The sequence below is a fragment of the Acanthisitta chloris genome, unplaced genomic scaffold (genome assembly GCF_000695815.1).
Source record: "Acanthisitta chloris isolate BGI_N310 unplaced genomic scaffold, ASM69581v1 scaffold18296, whole genome shotgun sequence".
Lineage (NCBI taxonomy): Eukaryota > Metazoa > Chordata > Aves > Passeriformes > Acanthisittidae > Acanthisitta > Acanthisitta chloris.
In genome coordinates, this window is record NW_008678921.1 from 21956 (window position 1) to 42115 (window position 20160).

The following is a 20160-nucleotide window of genomic DNA, read 5'->3' on the forward strand; positions in this document are numbered from 1 at the left end:
TTTAGCTCTTACTTATTATAACATCAATAAAGGGTAATTAAAATCAGGAGTTTAACGGTCTTTTATCACGTTGGCTTCATAAATTACACAAAATCTTTTCTATTTTAGCATATCAGTGGTTTTTTTTTCTTCTTGTACGAGCTGTCCATACATCAAGCTTAAAACTTGTGCAAAAGATGAGTAACAAAAGAAAAGCAAGGTTGTCAGTACCAGCTAGGTACCAAATCAAGTCTCCCTTCCTGAGCAGGACGTAGCTACACTAACTTGTATTCACAGGCATCAGCACTTTGATACCTGCATACGACATTAAGCCACGTGAGAGTTAGCAATCTGAGCTTACTTCCACTTAATTTGAGAAAGGTTATCTGGCTCCTTCTTCGTGACCTCCACCCCAAGCCCCAACATAACTTGATACTGAAAGAGCATATTCTGTGTGGGCTCTATGTGTACTGCTCACATGTAAACCACACCTAGAAACTGCAGTCAAAGGAGCAGAGCACTGTGTGTGTGAGTAGCCCAAATGACTCCCTATCCATGAATTCACCACCCATCCATAGTGTCTGGCTGAAACAAACTCGGGCGCATCATGCGCACGAAACACCGAGCCCTCACCCATGGGCTGGAAAAGCTGGGTAGAGTCTGACAGCTGCTCTGAGGGTAGTACTGTCATGACTGATGGGACCCTCACGGGATCGGACTCGACAATCAAGGCCGGTCAGGGTCAGTAGTGGTTGGTCATCTGTCCTCACCTCGTAGGAGGGGAGGGCACCATGGTCCATCCCGACACTGATCAGAGTGGTGATTGTTCCTTGTCGTTTCCCTACGGATCCAGACAGTGAAGCCACAGGAACTGATGATAACAACCAGTGGGAAGCGTTGGAGTTCTCACGGCGCGTGTCCACCCACCGATCGTGACAAAGGTGAATGAGCCACCTCCACTTCACCCAGAAAAGGGACACACGTGTGGGTTCCATAAACAGTAACACATTCAGCAAAACAAGATGACGTTGGCTCTGGAGCAGATAGTTGCACAAGCCTGTGTACAAGTGTTTTATTGAAGCACAAGAGGCACAGGAGTGGGGAGGATGGTGGAGATTACCCTCCAATTTGGCATTGGGGAAAATCTGAAAAACAGTGCCTGTAAGGTCCTACAAATAAAGCTATGAAAAGAAATCTGGCATCAACCTCATCTATACATGCAAGGCAACCTTTAGGCAAGCCCTCCCTTGACAGTGGCCCAAGAAATAATTGTTACCAAAGAGAGCTGGCACAGAACAAAACTTGGCACACAGATTCAACTGCCATAGTAATTTCTTTTCTGGTATCAAGTATTTAAATATATTTAAAGACATATTGTTATCTCGCTTTATCTTAAGCCACTTTTTACCAATAATTACCTCACCACAAGCAAGACAGGCACTCCATTTCAAGTAAAGCTGACTCAGCCACATCATCTGACCCAGTTTTTATTCCAGTGTAATGAAGAAGTATAACCTCAGGTCCCACGGGCTCACTGAAGAGCACCAAAACCTGCCACATGCAGGTTATCATAGCCAGACTAGTTCTTAAAAAGTGGCACTGTAATCCTGAAAAGATTTGAACACAAATGAATTTGTGAGATCAGTTATTGCTGTGTGGTCCTTTAAACCTTTGAAAAAGTATGGCACATTGTTCAGAACATGTACAGAGATTTAAGATCTTAAGTACTAAAGAAGTATTCAGAGGAGACAGTTTTATATGTTGCAAACATTTTAATGATTACTTTTGAGCTTACACATTGGGTGTTTTGTTTTTTTTTTAAACTTCAAACTGCAACAAGTTAAATAAATGTTTATAATATACAAAGAAAATACAACCAAAAGTAAAACTTGCTTTAAGTGTGCCTTGCACTAGGAACCAGTGTTTTTTAATAGCTTTATTGTTGAGCTGCACAAACACACTTAAGGATTTGATCTTTATAGCAGGGCATTTGAGAAATCAAAATATATTCCCACTTGAAAGAAAAAGAAGAGAAAAAAAGGTTGTGCATGATTATATGCAAAAACCCACTAAAATACTCCAATAGTGCAGGCACCATTAAAAAAGAAAAGGCTGGAGATGCCCATAACTCTAAATTTTAAAGGAAGCAAGTTTCTGACCAGTTAGCTTAAAGCCAGCAAAACAGGGATCAGTGATGGCAACTGTAGTGTACAAGGTATTAAATGACAAACTTTACACAATACACTGTTAGAAATTTGTATCAGTGAACACTGAAAATCTGATGATCTGTTCTTTGGAACAGTCAAACAGAACCACCTTAATTTCCAGTTGTGCAAGCCCTTGAAGCATCACACAGTGTTCTGTGCCAATTTCTTGCTGGCTGTGTAGTTACAAGGATTTATTTTGTCATTAGCAGCTAACAAACATTCCACATGTTCCTAAAGCCTCACAGGTGAAAAAAGGCAAGTCTCGTCAGAGCACAGCGTGGAGATCATAGTTTTTGCACACAAACACAAGAGGCTTCGCTAGTATCAAAAAACACTTTATGTCCCGTACTGCGGCCAGCGGCTCAGTTGAGGTGGAAGCCTTTCTCCATGGTAGCAGCTAGCAGACGCTCCCTCATAATCTCCTCAGAAGAATACTCAGGCAACTTCAGGTAATGCACACAAGTATTCACAGATGGATAACTTGCATCTGTAGCATCAACCTGAGGAAAAAATAACATTTACTATTGTTCTTCACAGCACTCAACATGGAAGTTAAAACTTGTCAAGTCCCCTAATTCATGGCACTTACTGCATACATAACACCAGGTGTCAAGAAACATTAGGACGCTACAGACCAACTGATAAATGTATCTGGTTTATACAATCATTAATACTTTTATATTTAAATATGTAGTCAGAGAACAGACCTGAAACAGAGGTTAGTACTGAAGGCTTAGCATAGTGCCATAAATTAAACACCAAAAACAACAAACCCCAGTGTTGTTAAGGCAGGAACTGTTGCATTCCCAAGCCAAAGCAGCAGGTCTGAAGGGTGACCTGGAGAAGCTGTACCTTGCGTACAACAGTGAGCCGTGGATGTAGGTTTGCCAGTCCTCCTGGTGGGAGTGTTGAACAACCAGTGGTGAACTGCAGAAAAGCCTTCCTTTCATCTGAAGACATACCACACAAGACTCTCACAAATCGAAGGAATCCAGGGCTGAAAATAAATTAAAATAATTAGTTCTGATAACACTACAACAAGAGACTGTTGGTGATTTTTTTTTAATTTCTCTTAGTCAGATCTAAGCAGTCATTTTAAGACTCTAGGCTGTTACCACACATGACAAGAAGAAAAAAAAACCCAAACCCAACAAAGCCCAAAACATTGGGACCACCTCCTGATAACCAACCACCAGTATATTTGTCCCCTGCATTTTTTAACCATCACTTCAAGAGAAAGAAATAAGAAATAAGGGCCAAGTAACAACTGTACCCAACTGAAAAAAAATATAACCTCAAAATGCTATTTCTAATCATCTGTATTAGCAGCCATTACATTTCCACTAGTTGTTCACATTTTAGTATTGTCAGGTTTTTTTATCCTCTCGCATTACAAACCCACCAAGTACCTTCTGACATATCTGTTGTAACATACATGGTTATTTCATGCAGTTTCAGGCAATCACCCTTCAGTGACCACCAATCCCACCCAATTTGGCATCCTCATCTAATGAACATTCTGGACATTTTGTCACTTAACGTCTCTTTTAGCTGCTATTTTAAAATCACTCAGAATGTAAGTACCTGTCTCTTGTATATCCCAGTTTGGGCTCAGTATAGTTGATGATATCCTCAGCTGCCCAAGAAGGTGACTGATTTCCACAGAGAATCATCTGAACTTCTTCATGGCTGAAGGAACTCAGCTTCTCCATTGGAAAGACTCTATTGAAGCCATCTTTAATTTACACAAGATACAGTTATAAGCACAAGTCAAAATAATGCTTATAAAATAATGTCAGCATTTCAATTCTATTTTAATCAAACCAGAATCAATCAACAGCTTCTTAATTAAGGTAAATTGAACCTCTTCAAGATTAAAAATGGCATAACTAATGCAAAAGGTATTCTGAAATGAATATCTTACCTATGGCATTCTTAATTGAGGAAGTTTATTTCTGAAAGCCATTCAATGCCCCCACTTTAAACCATCACATCCTGAACACCAATTAGTCCACCTAACTGTATATATGCTCTGTATATTTAAATTACCTCTGAATGCCTCCATCTGTTTCTGTATACCAGTATGCATGCAGAAGTCAAACATAAGATCTACATACTCCTCTGCATTGTCCATCGTTACAGTCTGCAAAGACAACAGATAAATACTGTAAGAATTCACTGTGCATTAGAGTTACTATGGAAACAGTGAAAATTTAACTGCTGGTTAAATTGTTAAAGTAGGTTGTTTCATTACCTCATCTTCACCACCTGGCTTGAGATCCACAGCTGTAAACCCATATACTTTGGACGAAGGGCAAAACTGAAAATTTAGACTTCAAAATACAAAATAGTTAATAATTGCACACAAGTCTGCTACTACTTTTGCAAATACATCAGATTTACAACCTGCACCCTTCACAGCCAAGTCTACCTCACTAGACTTCAAACCACTGTTTGTGGATCATTTTGTACACACATGAACAGTGACACAACAGTACAGAGCTACAAGCAGTAATGGACTACACAGATAATATGTGTTTTGAATGTATGGAATGGACATGTGTGTACTCATCCACTATTAATCTGGATTTGATAACCACTGAAAATTTCATAGTTTGGTATCTTCATCAGCTTCAACACTACTCAAACCATTTAATTCAGTTCACAAACCCAGAAAAATAATTTACATTCATTTCCAGCACTAACAGTTATAGAGCCACTTAACATAAGGCATTTTGGCCCTTCAATGGTGCTACATATGGTTTATCTCCATAATAAGCCAGGCTAAAGTCAATAAGGCCTTTAAGGATCTAAAACTATCAGAGAGTGTCCAAAGGAGTTCTACAACAATGGCAAATGGCCCTGAGGAAAAGCCATACAAGGAATGGCTGAGGTTACTTGGCTTGTTCAGCCTGAAGAAGAGGAAACTGAGGGGAGACCTCATAGCTGTTTACATCTTCCTCATGAGAGGAAGCAAGAGGGGCAGGCACTGACCTCTCCTCTCTGGTGACCAGTGCCAGGACCTGAGGGAACAGCATGAAGCTGCATCAGGAGGGATTAGGTTGGATATTAGGAAAAGGTTCTTTACCCAGAGGCTGGTTGGGCACTGGAACAGGCTCCCCAGGGAAGGGGTCACAGCACCAAGCCTGACAGAGTTCCAGAAGTGTTTGGACAGTGCTCTCAGGCACATGATGTGATTCTTGGGGCTGTTCTGTGCAGGATGACCTTTATGGGTCATGTTCCAGCTCAGGACATACAATTCCAAGGCCATAAGCAATTACTGAACTGACACTATGGAATCCTTGTGGCACGATACGATTTTAACAAGTAACTCATGATACTAGAAAAACTACTGTTGTTTCAAAGGAGATAATTTAAAACTACAGGGGATGACATCCTGACACAGGTTCACACAGGTATGAGCGCTTGAACATTTGCTAAAAGTTAACACATTCTCTATTTAACATGGATTCAAACACTGCACTCTTAACAAGCTGAAATTTCAACCAAGCTCTCCAAAAATGCTGATAAATTGCAGCAGTTATCATAGCAAAGAAATTACTAAATCACACTCCTTTAAAGATCTTGACAAGTGTTTGTGTTTCCAGAGTCATACAACACTGCAGTGTAGCTGCATTTAAGTTTAAAGATTAGGAAACTGAGCAAGTGAGAAGAAAAAGTCCTCAAACCAAGAAGAATATGGCTGCATCTCTAATGATTCCCCCTTGCAACAATGCTACTTAATATTAAGAAATCTTCATTTTTAGCTAAATGTACTGACTTTCGTCTCTAACACAACACTGTTTGCTTATCTAGAAATAAATATGAGAACACTTACCCCAAATCCTCTATGCTAAGTGGAGGTCCTGAACCTGATGGATTCTTCAGCATTAATTCCTGTAGTTTTGTGTTCTTTTCATCTTCTGACAGATTTTTGTTGCTTAAAATCTGACGCCTTTTAATTGCAAGGTCCTTAATTTCTTTTAGAAACCTAGCTCTATGTGGATTTACTAACTCAAAGTCTTCCCATGTTAAAATTCCATTAAACCAGGCAGGAGGTTTAGGTTTTGGTGGATCAAGAATAAATTCTGATTTGGAGTCTTCTTCCAGACTTCCCACAGACAAGGAGTCATGCCCCTCTTCTGTAGAAGCCTCCGACTGACTTTCAGTACAGTGCAAGTCTCTGTCACCCCGTGATTCGTATATCAACTTACTCATGTTACTTTTAATGTCCCCCATACACATGAGTTTAAAAAAAGGCTTAGAAATGGGTAAATCCACAAGTCTATTGTCCTGAATACATTTAGCCAAGAAAATTCCAAGGAAATGAAAGAGTTTGGTGATTCTTTCAAGTTCATCACTATCTTGTGGGAATGGTGCTGTGAAGAGTCCACATGACCTCTGTACATAGTAGCCAGGGGGTTTCAATCCACCACCAATGTCAACCTGATGTAAGAGACACACAAAATGATGACATTGTTAAAGGTGAATTTAATTATGTATCTGCACAGTCTAACTTATAACACACTACTTCTCTGTTAAAAAGAGAACAGGTAAAAATAAAGCAGCCTGTGGAGCAGTGCTCATTTTTGACCATGATGACTGGCTGCTCTGTGATCACGTGTTCTTCCTTCCTGGATATCTAGGGTTTGGGGGTGTTTTGGTTTGGTTGTTTTTTATTTTTTAAAACATTTTTTTTCTATTTTATTTTTTTTTTTACACAAGCACTAAGTTTAAAATGCAAATTGAAATATACCTGACGAGACTCATCATCTGGAAAATCATCATCACAAAGCCAAGCTCCCAAATCTGTCCTCTGAAATTCTGCTGCCACCAATGCATAAAATTCCAAAGTAGGACCCAGGCCTGTTCCTTCCTCCCCTAAAAATTCAACCTAGAAAAACATAAGGAATATTAACAATAAAAGAAAATCCTAGTGAAATGTTCAGTGTTGGTTATGGAACAGGATATTCAATATCCCTTCCAGTACATTAGAAATAGCTATCTAACCTTGCTCTGCTAGGCAGATATGCTTTACCTCTAGAACAGATTTTCTGTCTGCATGAATCTGCATGACATTTTCTGCCCATTCCATCAAGGATTCACCTCGCGGAACTTTCACTCTTTCATGCTTGAGACGTCCAACTCTGAACTCTCCTGGATCATCACGTCGCACTGTGCTCGTGGTCCTTGTCCGCTCAACAGTGGCTTCTCGTCTGTTCTGCAGCCACACAATAGCTCTGGGAAAAACCCAAATAACAGTTGTTTAGAACTTCGATGCCCACCAGCAAAAACCTTGAAAGTAGTCACTAATAAAATGTTATTTGTTAAGTACTAATTACCTCCTAAATTTCTTGTAAGCATAAACCAAAGTATTTATCAGAAATACCTGAAATGCCCAAACATGGGCTGCTTTGTAGGTTAGGTCAGAGAACTAAGTAATTTTTAATATAAGCACCAGCTTCTGATCTAATAGACAGCACCAACAGAAACCTACAATTCTTGATCTAAATTACTATGGTTCTCAAATTCCAGTGGAATGAGCAGAGGACAGCGTTTACTGTGGTACTTTTAATCACCTACTCAAAACTGTTCACACACAGCCATTACATGATATACTGTGAGGCAGCTGCACATCACCCAATTGATACTGACCAAACTGCAGCATGATTTACTTACCTGCACACTTCTCAGAGCAACACAGAACCAAAGCTGAGGTGCAATCACACACTAACAGACCCATACCAGTGAAGGAAGAACAGCTGCCAGTAATAGCAGTACTTATACACAGTTCCTGTCTGCATTGTTACATATGTGGCAATAAACTACCTACAAAGCCACAATCTCTTGGCTGTTTTACAAGAATGGTCAGATGACATGACAGACACAGTGTACACACACACACATACACACTGTTCATACAGAGTATATGAGTTTTGAGAACTCTTTCCTGTATTTTAAGATCTTTAGAGAGCTCTTCACTTACCAAGTAAATAACATATAATGTCTCCTGAGAGATCTCCTTAAAGCACAGTTTTTCTGAATCTATCTTTTTTCAAAACAAAACGCAACCCCAACACAGACACTCCAGTTTTCTGGGCCATTCTACACCATAAAAATATTTAAACTGGTATCTTGCAAGATAATACCTTTTCTTCTCTTACTTTTTATTTGTTTTTAAATGGCTCATTTTACACTCTCCATGAGGCATTTTTACTGCATATTAGACACAACAGCAATTTCTGCAACTCTCTCTACACTTGGTTTGGATAACAAGCAAACAAAAACAGCCAAGAAAACCCTCAAACTGTCATTCTTCCTTCTCATTACATAAAAGTATACCAACAAAAAGGTTTACACTGTCTACATACTCTCAAGGTAATCACTGCTGCAATTAAAATATTAAGGATTCCTAGGTAATGAAGAACTCCAAGGGTACCCTTAAATGTTTTAAAGTCTGGTTTTGTTAATTGCATTGTGCAACTAATACTAACTTTAAAAATAGCATCTTTTTGTTGGATTTTTTCTGTCTTGTTAACACTTTAGTCAATTAAAAATAAATAAACTAAAGCAATCACCAAACCATTAAAAGCTGTATGATCTGGTGTATGTTTTCAGAGAACCATTCAATTCACATTATTTTCAGAACATTTTCTATTTTGTTTTTCAGTCCTTTATGCAGTGAACTGTAACCCAGTCAAATTACTACTCAGTAGGATAACCCAGCCAGAAATATACAAGCAAGTCTTCAGCTAAAGCTGAGAAACGAGATTTCTTGTCTTTCTGAACTTTTCCATCTTTTTTTTTTTCCCTACTATCCAAAATGCTTCATATTTGGCAAGCAAAACCTATCTCATTAGGATCATGTCCTTCTGCAAATCAGCAATTTTAAAATTATTATATGTAAAAAATAGAAAGGAAGCAGTCTTACTTTGTCTTTTTAAAATATTTTACCTTGATGCTCCGAATGCTGTGCATGTGAAGTACAACTGTCTTGTTTCAAATGGAATTAAGAAAGGACACTTGCTTGTTAGCTGCTCACACCAGTCTGGCAATGCTCCACTTGCTAGTGCCAAGGGTTCCTGTAGTTTATTGGTTTAGTGCAAGAGGCAGGGGAAAAAATGTTTTTTTTTATTGTTAGACTCCGGTGGTCCCCAACAAGTTTGTAACTAAGTACAAAGACACCCAATGCACTCAAATACAGAAGTTTTAACTGGGCTTGAGTAAGTTTCTTTCTTCTCATCAACTAACACATTCCACCCCCACCCTCAATTGAAATGCTACCAGTGAGAAGTTCAGAGTGTCTAGGACTCAAGAGTGGTCACAGGGTGCTTTGACACAGACACTAAAAGCTGTAGTAAAACTCTGGGATATGTATTACTCAAAGCACTGTGGGGAGATCTAAGTATCCAAATACCTGGAGAGAACTACTCCTGAGTTTTGCCCAAAAGTGATTAGATACTACCTCCTTAGAAGACACAGAAGAAACTTGGTGGCATTAAAGATGATCCCCACTGAAATATTACTATAGTCCCTTCTAACATACAAGTATAATAAAGAAGACTACAGAAATTGTTACTACAGGTATGTTCAGGGTACCTGAACAGCCTTTAAAAGAACACGAAAACCTGAAAATTTTTGTCAAAAAATAATTAGGGCAACTTCAATTTTAAAAAAACCCCAAAACCCAGAAAAAACCTAAACCTCGAAAAGCACACAAGGGCTAAGTCAGTCAAGAATCCTTAAATCTTTGGTAAAGAAAATGTAGTTCTCCTGAAGAACTACATCTTGAAGTTTTCCTTTTAATGCATCTGACTTGGTAACAAGATATTTTCTAAATGCTGTTTTTGAAAGCTTTATGTAGAATTTATAAACAATAAAATGGTTGTGAACACCAACATAATCGACTGCATTTTTATATTACTGTCAGGCAGACATACACACACTACAGTGTAACAAAGATGTTTGGAGCAGAAAGAAAATGATTCATAACCAAAATATATCAAGAAAGAAAGGTATGTTTTATATGAAAAAGAACTGTATATTTGTGTTCAGATTAGTCTATTCTTATGGAATTTACTCATCCAAAATGTAAAGAAAATTATGTATGAAACAACTCAAAAGTCAAAATGGCAAAAACCAAATCATTTCAAACAGTCAAAGTAAGGAAGAGTGTAAGAGTATTAAAGACAGTATTACAATGAGCATAATGCATTAATGCAATACCTCAATCTGTTGCAGAATCTTTGTAGTAATTTTTTTGCTTGTGAATTCATCTGGTGGAAAGTTAAACTGAGGATGCTCATCTCCTTCTGAAAATAGTAAAGAGAAAATTTTTCCTTAATTTTGTTTTCATTCCAACATTTAAGAAGCTCTGCAAAATAACTAAGTTACCTTCTTGAGAAGTTCGTGGTGTGTATGGGTCACTGGCAACTATATACAAAATTCGAAGTAACTGCAGAACATCTTCTACTCCACAGGAGTTCTGTCCACTGCCAGCTTTGGCCTGAGGTTGTTCCTTTGCCAAACTAAGGATATCAGAATTTTGAAGAGTAGAAATGGCCCCTTGACTTAAACCAGATTTTGATCCATGTTCACAAAAATCCTGTAAAGAAAGGCATTGTTAAGAATGAAAACTGCGTGTTGCTGTCTTTAGGACTGTGCACTCCAAGTCAATGATTTGAAAAAAATCAGAATGGTTACTGTGTTTAAAATTAACACTTCGTCCAATTGTGCAAATCACGATTCAAATGCAGTTTAACACAACGATGTTTAACAGAAGACATTTAAAAAAAACAAAGAGAAGGCAAGAGCAGCAAAACCCAAACTCGAAACTGGCTTTTGAACATTCAACTCCCCTATCCATGTCACAGCTCTCCCTCCAGAAGAATCTTTAAAGCTGCAAAACAAAGCACACAGCCATTCAGAATAAAAAAAAAGTTTGGATGCAGACATATACCTTGTATGCAGCTATGAGCTGGGAGCAATTTCTGTTTTTCCTAATACTTTTATTAGTGCCGGTTAATTTCCAGTGGCGCAGGAAAGCTGAGTCTGCATTCTTCTGCAGGTAGGTTATCAAGTCATTCTTTGGTAATTCGTCAGTGCCAAGGTACTGCTCCACATGCTCTACTGACCAGCAACCCTACAACAGGAACCACCAAATGTTGGTTTTTCCTGATTGTAAAGTCTTCGAGATTTCACATGCATTAGATAATGTCTTTTTTGAAGGAGCATGCATTTACAGATATACTCACTCATATCCTTTAAGTAATTGAAAACTGTTAGTTTTTTTTAATATAGCATTTCAAAAACTGCAATAAGATTTCTGCTGCTTTTGTTAAAACAGCCATAAAACATAAAAAGTCACGGAAGTCTTACCATTTTCCCACTTTCTTTCTCTTTATCAGAATCCTTCATTTCTCTGTACATGATTCTAGATAACAAAACAACAAGTTAATATTTCATACTCATAGCACATCCTCTAAATTCTGAAAGTTACACATTGACTTGTTAGACATCAGTGACATTTAGATAATACGATATAGAACAGCAACAGGAGCTGCTCTTTGCTGCCCAGAACATCTGGCATACCCTGATGCAGCAAAGGTCTTAAGCTATACAGCCCTTTGCTATACTCATTCCAATGTCCATGTCTCTGGTACTGAGGAGCTCTGAACTGCATACAGCACTCCAGGCATGTCTCACCAGTGCTGACAGGGAGAAGATCACCTCCCTTAACCTTCCTAATGCAGCCCAGGGTGCTGCTGACCTTTTCTACCAGGGTCCATAACTGGCTCATGTTCAACTTGATGCTCACCAGGACCCTCAGTACCTTTCCAGCCAGCTGGTTCCCAGCCTGAACTGGCAGAGTTACTTTCCCCCCAGCTGCAAGATTTTGCATTTTCCTTTGTGAGACTTCACAAAGCTCATGTCTCCCATTTCTCCATCCTGATGAGGTCTCTGACAATGGCAGCACAACCAACCATCTGCTGCAACAATGACTATTCTCCAGTTTGGTTTTGTCTGGAAGCCTGCTGAGGGTCTGCTCTGTCCTGTCATACAGTTCATTAATGGTTAAACAGTACTGGACCCAGTATCAACTCTGGGGTACACAAGCTGGCCTTCACACCAAGGACCACAACCATCTGAGCCTGGCAGTTCAGGTATTTTTCAGAAACTACTTAGTCCATGTTTTCTTGGTTTGTCAGTGAGAGAGAGTGTTGAAAACCTTCCTAAAGTCAAGGATAATAACATCTGCTGCTTTCTTCTCATTCACTGAGCTATAGTCATCTTATATTAGAAGGCTATTAGGCTGGTTAAGCATGATTTCCTCTTCATAAATCCATGCCACCTACTTTCAATCACCTTCTTGTCCTTCATTCTTTGAAAATGGTTTTCAGGACTATCTGTATCACCTTTCCAAACATGAAAGGGTGATCAGTCTGTAGTTGTCTAGATCTTTCTTGCCCTTCTGAGAGGCAGGAATGACACCTGCTTTTCTCCTGTCCTCAGAAATATCTCCCAATCACAGTTACCTTTCAAAGGAAATAAAGACTGGCCAGCTCCTGTGGATGCATTCCATTGGGTGCCATGGACTTGTATGTCCTGTTCTTTAAGTGTTCCTGAAACTTTTGCCATTCACATCCGTCACCAGATCCAACTCCAGATGTGCTTTGGCTTTCCTAATCCTCTACCTTCACACTGGGACAAAGACTCTGTATTACTCCTAGGCCACTTGACCCTTCTCTTCCATGCTTCCTTTTCAGGCTTTTTTGTTCATCCATGAAGGTCTCCTAGTGACTTTGCCTGACTTCCTACACATTGGGATGGATTGTTCTTGAGTCTGGCAGAGGTGATACTTGAAAAATCAATCATCTCTCCTGGATCTCTTTTCTCTAGGACTATAACCCCATGGGATTTTTCCAAGCAGACCCCTAAATAGACCAGACTGTTTTTTCTTGGTCAACTGCTTGACTTTTGAAATATGATTAACAAATCACAGTTGAGCATTAGAGTTTTAGTTTTTTTGTTTTGCAGGCACAGCAGTAGTTTTAAAACCAGTAAGAACATCCTAACATAAACACAAAAAAAATCGAATTCTAGCATTGCTTCTTACAGAAGACAAAGAAAAAAATTAACATTGTTTCACACCCATTTCCTAATCAGTCACAATGTTCTCTACACAGAATAATAAACTGATGAGCTTACGTGTATGTTGGCTCCCAAATACGCCTAAGTTTGTCAGATTTCACATTGCCATTACAGGAAAGCTGTAACAGTTTCTGTACATAGTAAAAGATGGTAGACCGAAAGTTGGTTAGGGGCAGTTCTACTTCTCGAGTTGTTCCAAGACCTGAAACTTTCAAGGTAAGTGCTAAACGTGGCGAAGGCATGCACTCAACCTCTTCCAAGAGTTCTGAGTGAGGCGTACCTGCACGTAAAAAATCATTTGAGAAACCATTAATACAAGATACATAATGCATGACAAGTTGGCTTAAAGACCAATAAAGTGGCTCAATAAGGTAGTGTAAAGACTTACTGCACACATGCCAAAGAGATGATACTGACTTGTAACTATTAACAATATCTAAGGGCTATAACTGGAGCTCTTCTTTATGCGAGTAAAGCTAATGGGAATTTCTGAAATCCCTATTGATCCTTAAATCTTGGTAATATCTCATTCAGTATTATCACAGCACACGCATTCTTCTTTCCGTTTTTCAAAATCAACAGCAGCTCATTTCCATATATGCTAAAATCTACTTCTTTGTGTAACAAGCACTGAGTACATGCACACTCCTAAACAAGAATGAACTAAGGAGCAAGATCAGCTGCTATGCTGCTGATCATACAGACTGCTCCATTACTGTATTAGCTTCCCTCTTGCCTCTGTTTTGGACTCTTTCAGCAAGCTCTCTCCAATCAAAGCTATTTTGGGTAGCTCTAAGAGTTTATTCCCTGCAGGTAGAACTAGACATACCAAGAGATTTATCACATCTTAAGAGATGACCCGAGTTAAATTCTTAAGTTTGCGTATTTTACATAGCACTTATTTTTCCCTCACTAATGCTTGAACCTGCAGAGGCAGATAAAAGTCTCATTCAAACAGAGAAAAGCCACAAAAATATGTGGTACTGATTAATAGTGATAGGATCTGCAGAGCCAGTGGGCCCTCAACAGTGAGTATCCATCTTAAAGCCAGATTAAGCATCATGAATATCTTGTCAGCATACCCGGTGGAGGGATTTCTAGGTCAGTTGTCTGTTGAACATTTGTACGACCAGGTCTTGGGTCAAAAGCAGGAACCAAAGCAGAAAACTGCCGTTTCAATACATAATCATCATCCCATGTTCTTCTACGGCCTCCTTTGGTTTCATACTCCTCTTCTTCCTATACAATAATTTTAAAAAAAAGTAGCTTTTTCAGATTCTGCTGAAAAGAATTGTTCGATCAAAAAGTTAAAAGTCAGGGAATACAGTAGTCCCATAAACTAAACTGCAACTCCACTCAGCCCACTTGTGAGGCTGCATCTGGAGTGCTGTGTCCAGTTCTGGGCTCCTCAGTACAAGAGACATGGAACTCCTGAAGTGGGTCCAGTGGACTGCTATGAAGATGATTAAGGGACAGGAGCATCTCTCTTATGCGGATAGGCTGAGGGAGCTGGGCCTGTTCAGCCTTGAGAAAAGGTGACTGAGAGGTGATCTCATCAGTTTCAACAAGCATTTAAAGGGGATTTAAAGACTGCCAAGAGCAATGACCCAGGCTCTTCTCAGTGGTCTTAAGCAAGAAGACAAGAGGCAACATGTAGACAATGATGCACAGGAACTTCCACCTGAATATGAGGAAGGAATTCTTTACTGTGCGAGTGACCATGCACTGGAACAGACTGCCCAGAGAGGTTGTGGAGTGTCCCTCACTGGAGATATTCATGAACCATCTGGACACAATCCCATGATGACCCTGTTATAGCAGGGAAGTTGGACCAGATGACCCAGTGTGGTCCCTTCCTACCTTACTCATTCTGTGATTCTGTCAAAATTAACATAAAAGAAATCAAAGCTGGCACATAACAGTTTTAGTTCCACTTAACCAGCAAAACTGGAATCAACAAAATTATCAAAACCATAGACATACAGAAACCAACATAAATGGGCTAACCTTACAACGGGCATATTTACTGTTTCTGGAATGAATTAAACTTTCTGTAAAGCATCAGAACATATGGAAATACACAGTATTGTAGACCAGAAAACTGTTTGAACAGAACTATTATGGTGGCAAAAAAATCCAACCAACTCTAATTTTCAATAAGCTTTAACAAGTACTAATTACTTATGAATTCTCTGTAAGCTTTTAATCTGTTCAACTCCTCACCGAGAAGAAATACATAGTATCTCAGAGAGAATAGTACTGGCACTCAAGAAAGGCAAATTTTCTTTTCCAGACCTGCTTCTTGCAGTGTAATCTTTAGCCAAGTCTATTTTAGCTATTTCTGCTGTTTCTCATGAACAAGAATAGTAACTCCATTTAATAATTTCTGAAAAGTGGTCAACAGTCTACAAACCAAGGTTATTGTTTGTAGATCCACTTAAGTAGTACTGGCTTTTTTTTCCCCTAACTTCATATCTTTGTGCAGAAGGTGAAACAACAAAATATTCAGTAATGTACTTGAATTTCTATTAAAACCATAATCACAGTAAGTTAAAATGCTAAATATTTTGGTTCAAATGAATAAAAGTTTGCATATTAATTACAAGAGGAAGAATTCTATAATTCCATAAAAGAATATTTACATTTATTACGTAAAACACTAAAATATCATTAGTGAAGTCTTGTATTTTTCCATTCTGATCACTTCAGTGGTGGTAGAAGACCAAGCATTATTCACACTACTGAAGAACAACCAAATGAGAAGCCAGAACTCCCCATAGTGTAGGTAAGACCCATGTGGACTAACCTGTTGGGTTTTTTGGATTTATTTTAGAAGAGATATTTCCTCTGGCAAATTTCTACTTCACACAGGCCTATGGTTAAACACATCCCAGAACTGTATCATTACAAAATGCAACAGCCTACCCACAAAGTTATATTATTTCATCAGCCACTCAACCAGGGATCCATCATTTCGTCTACTGTCTGTCAACTTGTCCCCAGGCTGGTTTTAAGATGTTAATTCCAACCTGTAAGGCCTCAGGGTGTGCTGGTGTTCAGAAACACTTTTATTGTGTTTAACTATATGCAAGAAACTAAATCTAAATTTTTAAATTAATCAAAACATTACAGCTAGGACTTCCTATTGCCAAAAAAATCCATGGATTTTTAATGAATCTGTTAGTCAATTAAGATGCCATCTACGCTAACTATACCATACCATAACTTCTTCATATTCTTGATCTTCTTGGTTATCATCTTCATTTTCATCATCTTCTTCATCTGGTTCAGGTAGATCCTCATCATCATCTAACTCTGCCAACAGAGTACTAGCTCGGCAGCTATCAAGAAAATCTATAATACATATATAGATATTTATATACAGAACAAAGGATAAGAATAACTTTCAAAGCAAAAGTTTTAAAATGAAAGAACAAGAGCATTGGGAAGACTGAAAAGACAATCGAGAAAGAGAAAACTACATTGCTTATTGCATAAAAAGATTAACAGCTGTGATAAAAGCATACACCTAAAAAGTCCCTGGGTCTAATCAATAGCATAACTACCAAAAGAAACACTTAGTATTTATATAATTAAGAGTGATCAGTTTCTCCTTTGCTTATAGCAAATATTCAATAATTACACTTATTTTAGATTACAAAAGGTCCCAAAAAAGGTACACAACTGTATACTGTCTGTTTCTATGTCTATTTGATTTTAAAAACAGGTGAGTGATGTAATTTCCACTAAAATGTGTGGCTTAGACCTCCAAGTAAAGCGTAAAGGACATTTAAGGATTCAATTGCTAATTAATTACTGTAACAAGTTTAAGTTGAAGACAAAGTTCAATTTCACCCACCTAGTACGAAGACTTAAAAACAATGCCCCAAACCCATACGTTCACAGCATCCAAGTGGACTGGGATGCAGCTTTGAACTTAGTTTCTATGTGTATGGAAAATTGTGCATCTATAACACCCAAACGCCCTTTGAGTTGTTGCCACCACTGCAACAGAAACTTCAACACATTCTGTTTGCTCAGTTGATGGTGATGTATTTTAGGACTTGTCACCCAAGCAAAATATGAAATTTGACTTGACTAAAATAATAAAGGGAAATTAATCAACTGCCTCCTGCTCAATTACAGTATCCACTGAAATGACCACATATTTTTCAAGCAATTTCAACAGGCAACAAAATAGAACACAATCTTAATCTAATAGTATTTCAAACAAATCAAGTATCTTTTCTTTCAAGAACATCTCACAATCCAATGAACTTTACATTAGGAAATATTTTCTCATATCCAACCCAGGTTTCTCTTGACTTCATTTTATCAAATTGATTCCTAGGTTTTATTGGCCTAGTTATCTAAATCATCCTTCACAGTATTCATATCCTGCAAGTAACTTCTGTCCCAAAGTCTGTTCCTAGGGTATTGTGTCCACATAACTTGGGTGTTGATCCACAAATCATATAATTCCATTCCCTGCATAATTTTAATTTGTGTCCTTTCCCATTTTTTGTGATTACTATTATACAATAATAGTAACACTATTCCAGATACCTGGAACCTATTTTGAGTATACAGTGTGCCTAATGGTAGATGCCTTTCAATCAGAGGAATAAAGGTACAGACTGTGCATGTAAGCATGCCTATAAATACAACAAGAAACAACATTATTTTAATTAAAAGTACATATGTAAACTACATTAGATACTAAACTTGATGAAGGAAAATAGTTAAGTGCCTAAATAAACTTTATCATAAATAATAATGATATGGGATAGAAACTGCTGAAAATAAAGATTTGAAAATGAGAAAATGCTACTATGTTAACATTATTTTACTTACTGCCTTACAGAACTAGTAACACATGAACAGCTCAACTTTCAAATACTTTACAGTAAATAAACTACATGAGAAAATCATAAGAATGGGAGAAAAGAAAAGATCATTAATGGGAAGTCTAAAGCTTATGTTCATTTAAAAATGAAACTTACCATATAAAGAATATTCTGCCTCCTGACCTGTATCGCTCTCACTAGATGTTGATGTTAGGCTAGTAGTTAGAGTATTACTAAGCGACTGACCAACAGATAAAACTGTAGTTGCTGTAGCTACATTGCTGCTGCTAGTAACACTGGATGTAGACATGGTCACTGTTGATGTGGTACCAGTTGTAGTCAGATTAGGAAAACTTTGGGCACCCATAAGAGGAGAAGCTATAGATAAAGATAATGTAAGATAAAATAAATGATTTGATGATTTGAAGAGTACAATTTACATGCATGACTCCTGTGTTGAAAAATACACTAGGGGTTGAAAAATTACCAATGTGTTATTTTACAACAGAGAACAACAGACTAAAGGGGCAGGGGTCCCAATGCAGAAGTGCACCTTACAATGCAGATGCACACCTCTGAGCTTATTCCCTTGCATATTTAAAATAAATAATTTTATCAAACAAATCCCCAAATCCCACTGTAAATCTCAAATCGCTGAATTTTCAACATGTGAAAAATATTTCTGAAATCTGTTACTCCAATGCTGTGGTCTGTCTTTAAGCCTAAAATGTAATTTAACCTCTAAACAACAATATAATTAATATTACACAAGGAAAACAATGTAACTATAAATGAGCTGAGAACAGAACATATTAAGACAAATGTGAAACTTGGTTATTGTGCATTTTTCTACAGTTCTTAAAGCAGCTCTGACTTATCTTTCACATAACTATTAGAATATATGTTTAGCATGGCCAACAAGCCTGAATTGACAGTACTGCGATACACGTGACTTATGCTGGATGATTCATATAAATAATTTTCACAATAAGCATCAACAACTACGAAGTTTCCTTACTGTACATTGAAATAAGACACAGTAAATGCATTTTACTTAGCAACTGGAACAAAACTGAATTCCCTGCAGATGCAACAGAAAGACTTTCAGGTACTATACATAACCGAGCACAAGTTATACCTATGTGCAACTACACACTTCGATCCCAGTCTTCAAAACATTTTCTCACATGCTTGTCTTCAAACAAGGAGATTAACCACAAGTTTGCACATGCAAATTTGAGGGGTCATCTATAGTTACGATTTAAGCCTTATGCTTCTCAATCTACCTTCTCTAAACTTTATCAAATACAACTTTTGCAGTTTGTGTAAACTAAGACATTATTTTCTTTTAAAAAAATAATTAAATTCTGGATTTCCAACTATCATTCTCAAGGCTTGCAAAGGTTACTACCCTTGAAGGAGGATACAAAGTGCAAAAATAAGTGTTACTGGTTTTTGTTTCTTTGCCACATACTGCTCCCCAGCCCACCCACTGCTTAGAAATATAAGTAACATTCTGCAAATAAAAAGATAACAATGAAGGAGAGTGAGAAATTTAAAGTTAGGGTTCTTAATAAGCTTATGTTCATCTCTGTGAAAACATGGAAATTTTCCAAACCTAAAGGTTTTTTCTTTGGTTGTTTAAGTACTTAACAGGAAGTTGTTCAGTATTCACATCTTCCACCCACTGCTAACTAGTAACACTAAACCCTTTGCTGTTACAATAAACAGAAAAAAGCCATTAACTATCAGCATTTTGTTTGCTCTGAATTCAAGAGCAAATTCAAACTAACTACCCTAGACACCACTTAACTTCTGTCAAATACTGATGCTTTTCAATGCAACCAGCACAGCAAGTCCAGAAAGACTCACATTACTAACCATGATTTCAGTCTTGTCTTTTGGAGCGTTGGGGGTTTCTTTGAGGGGTGAGCTACTGTGGGTTTTGGTTGGTTGGTTTTGGGTTCTTTTTTAAC

At 37.9% G+C, this 20160-nt stretch overlaps 1 protein-coding gene across 1 annotated transcript in view; it reads right to left on the reverse strand.

The window, feature by feature from the left end:
* Positions 1–1731: 1731 nt before the first annotated feature.
* HECTD1 (HECT domain containing E3 ubiquitin protein ligase 1) overlaps positions 1732–20160 on the reverse strand; it is a 56240-nt gene continuing 37811 nt past the window's right edge. Inside the window, exons 25-41 of the mRNA XM_009077107.1 lie at positions 18341–18562; positions 16558–16691; positions 14420–14576; positions 13395–13617; positions 11565–11619; positions 11146–11328; positions 10581–10791; positions 10413–10498; positions 9141–9268; positions 7225–7426; positions 6943–7080; positions 6025–6632; positions 4441–4519; positions 4236–4329; positions 3771–3921; positions 3039–3183; positions 1732–2686 (exon numbers count right to left, since the gene is read on the reverse strand). Coding sequence (XP_009075355.1) covers positions 2549–2686; positions 3039–3183; positions 3771–3921; positions 4236–4329; positions 4441–4519; positions 6025–6632; positions 6943–7080; positions 7225–7426; positions 9141–9268; positions 10413–10498; positions 10581–10791; positions 11146–11328; positions 11565–11619; positions 13395–13617; positions 14420–14576; positions 16558–16691; positions 18341–18562 — 2954 coding nt within the window. The 3' untranslated portion in view covers positions 1732–2548. The remainder of the gene's footprint in view (positions 2687–3038; positions 3184–3770; positions 3922–4235; positions 4330–4440; positions 4520–6024; positions 6633–6942; positions 7081–7224; positions 7427–9140; positions 9269–10412; positions 10499–10580; positions 10792–11145; positions 11329–11564; positions 11620–13394; positions 13618–14419; positions 14577–16557; positions 16692–18340; positions 18563–20160) is intronic.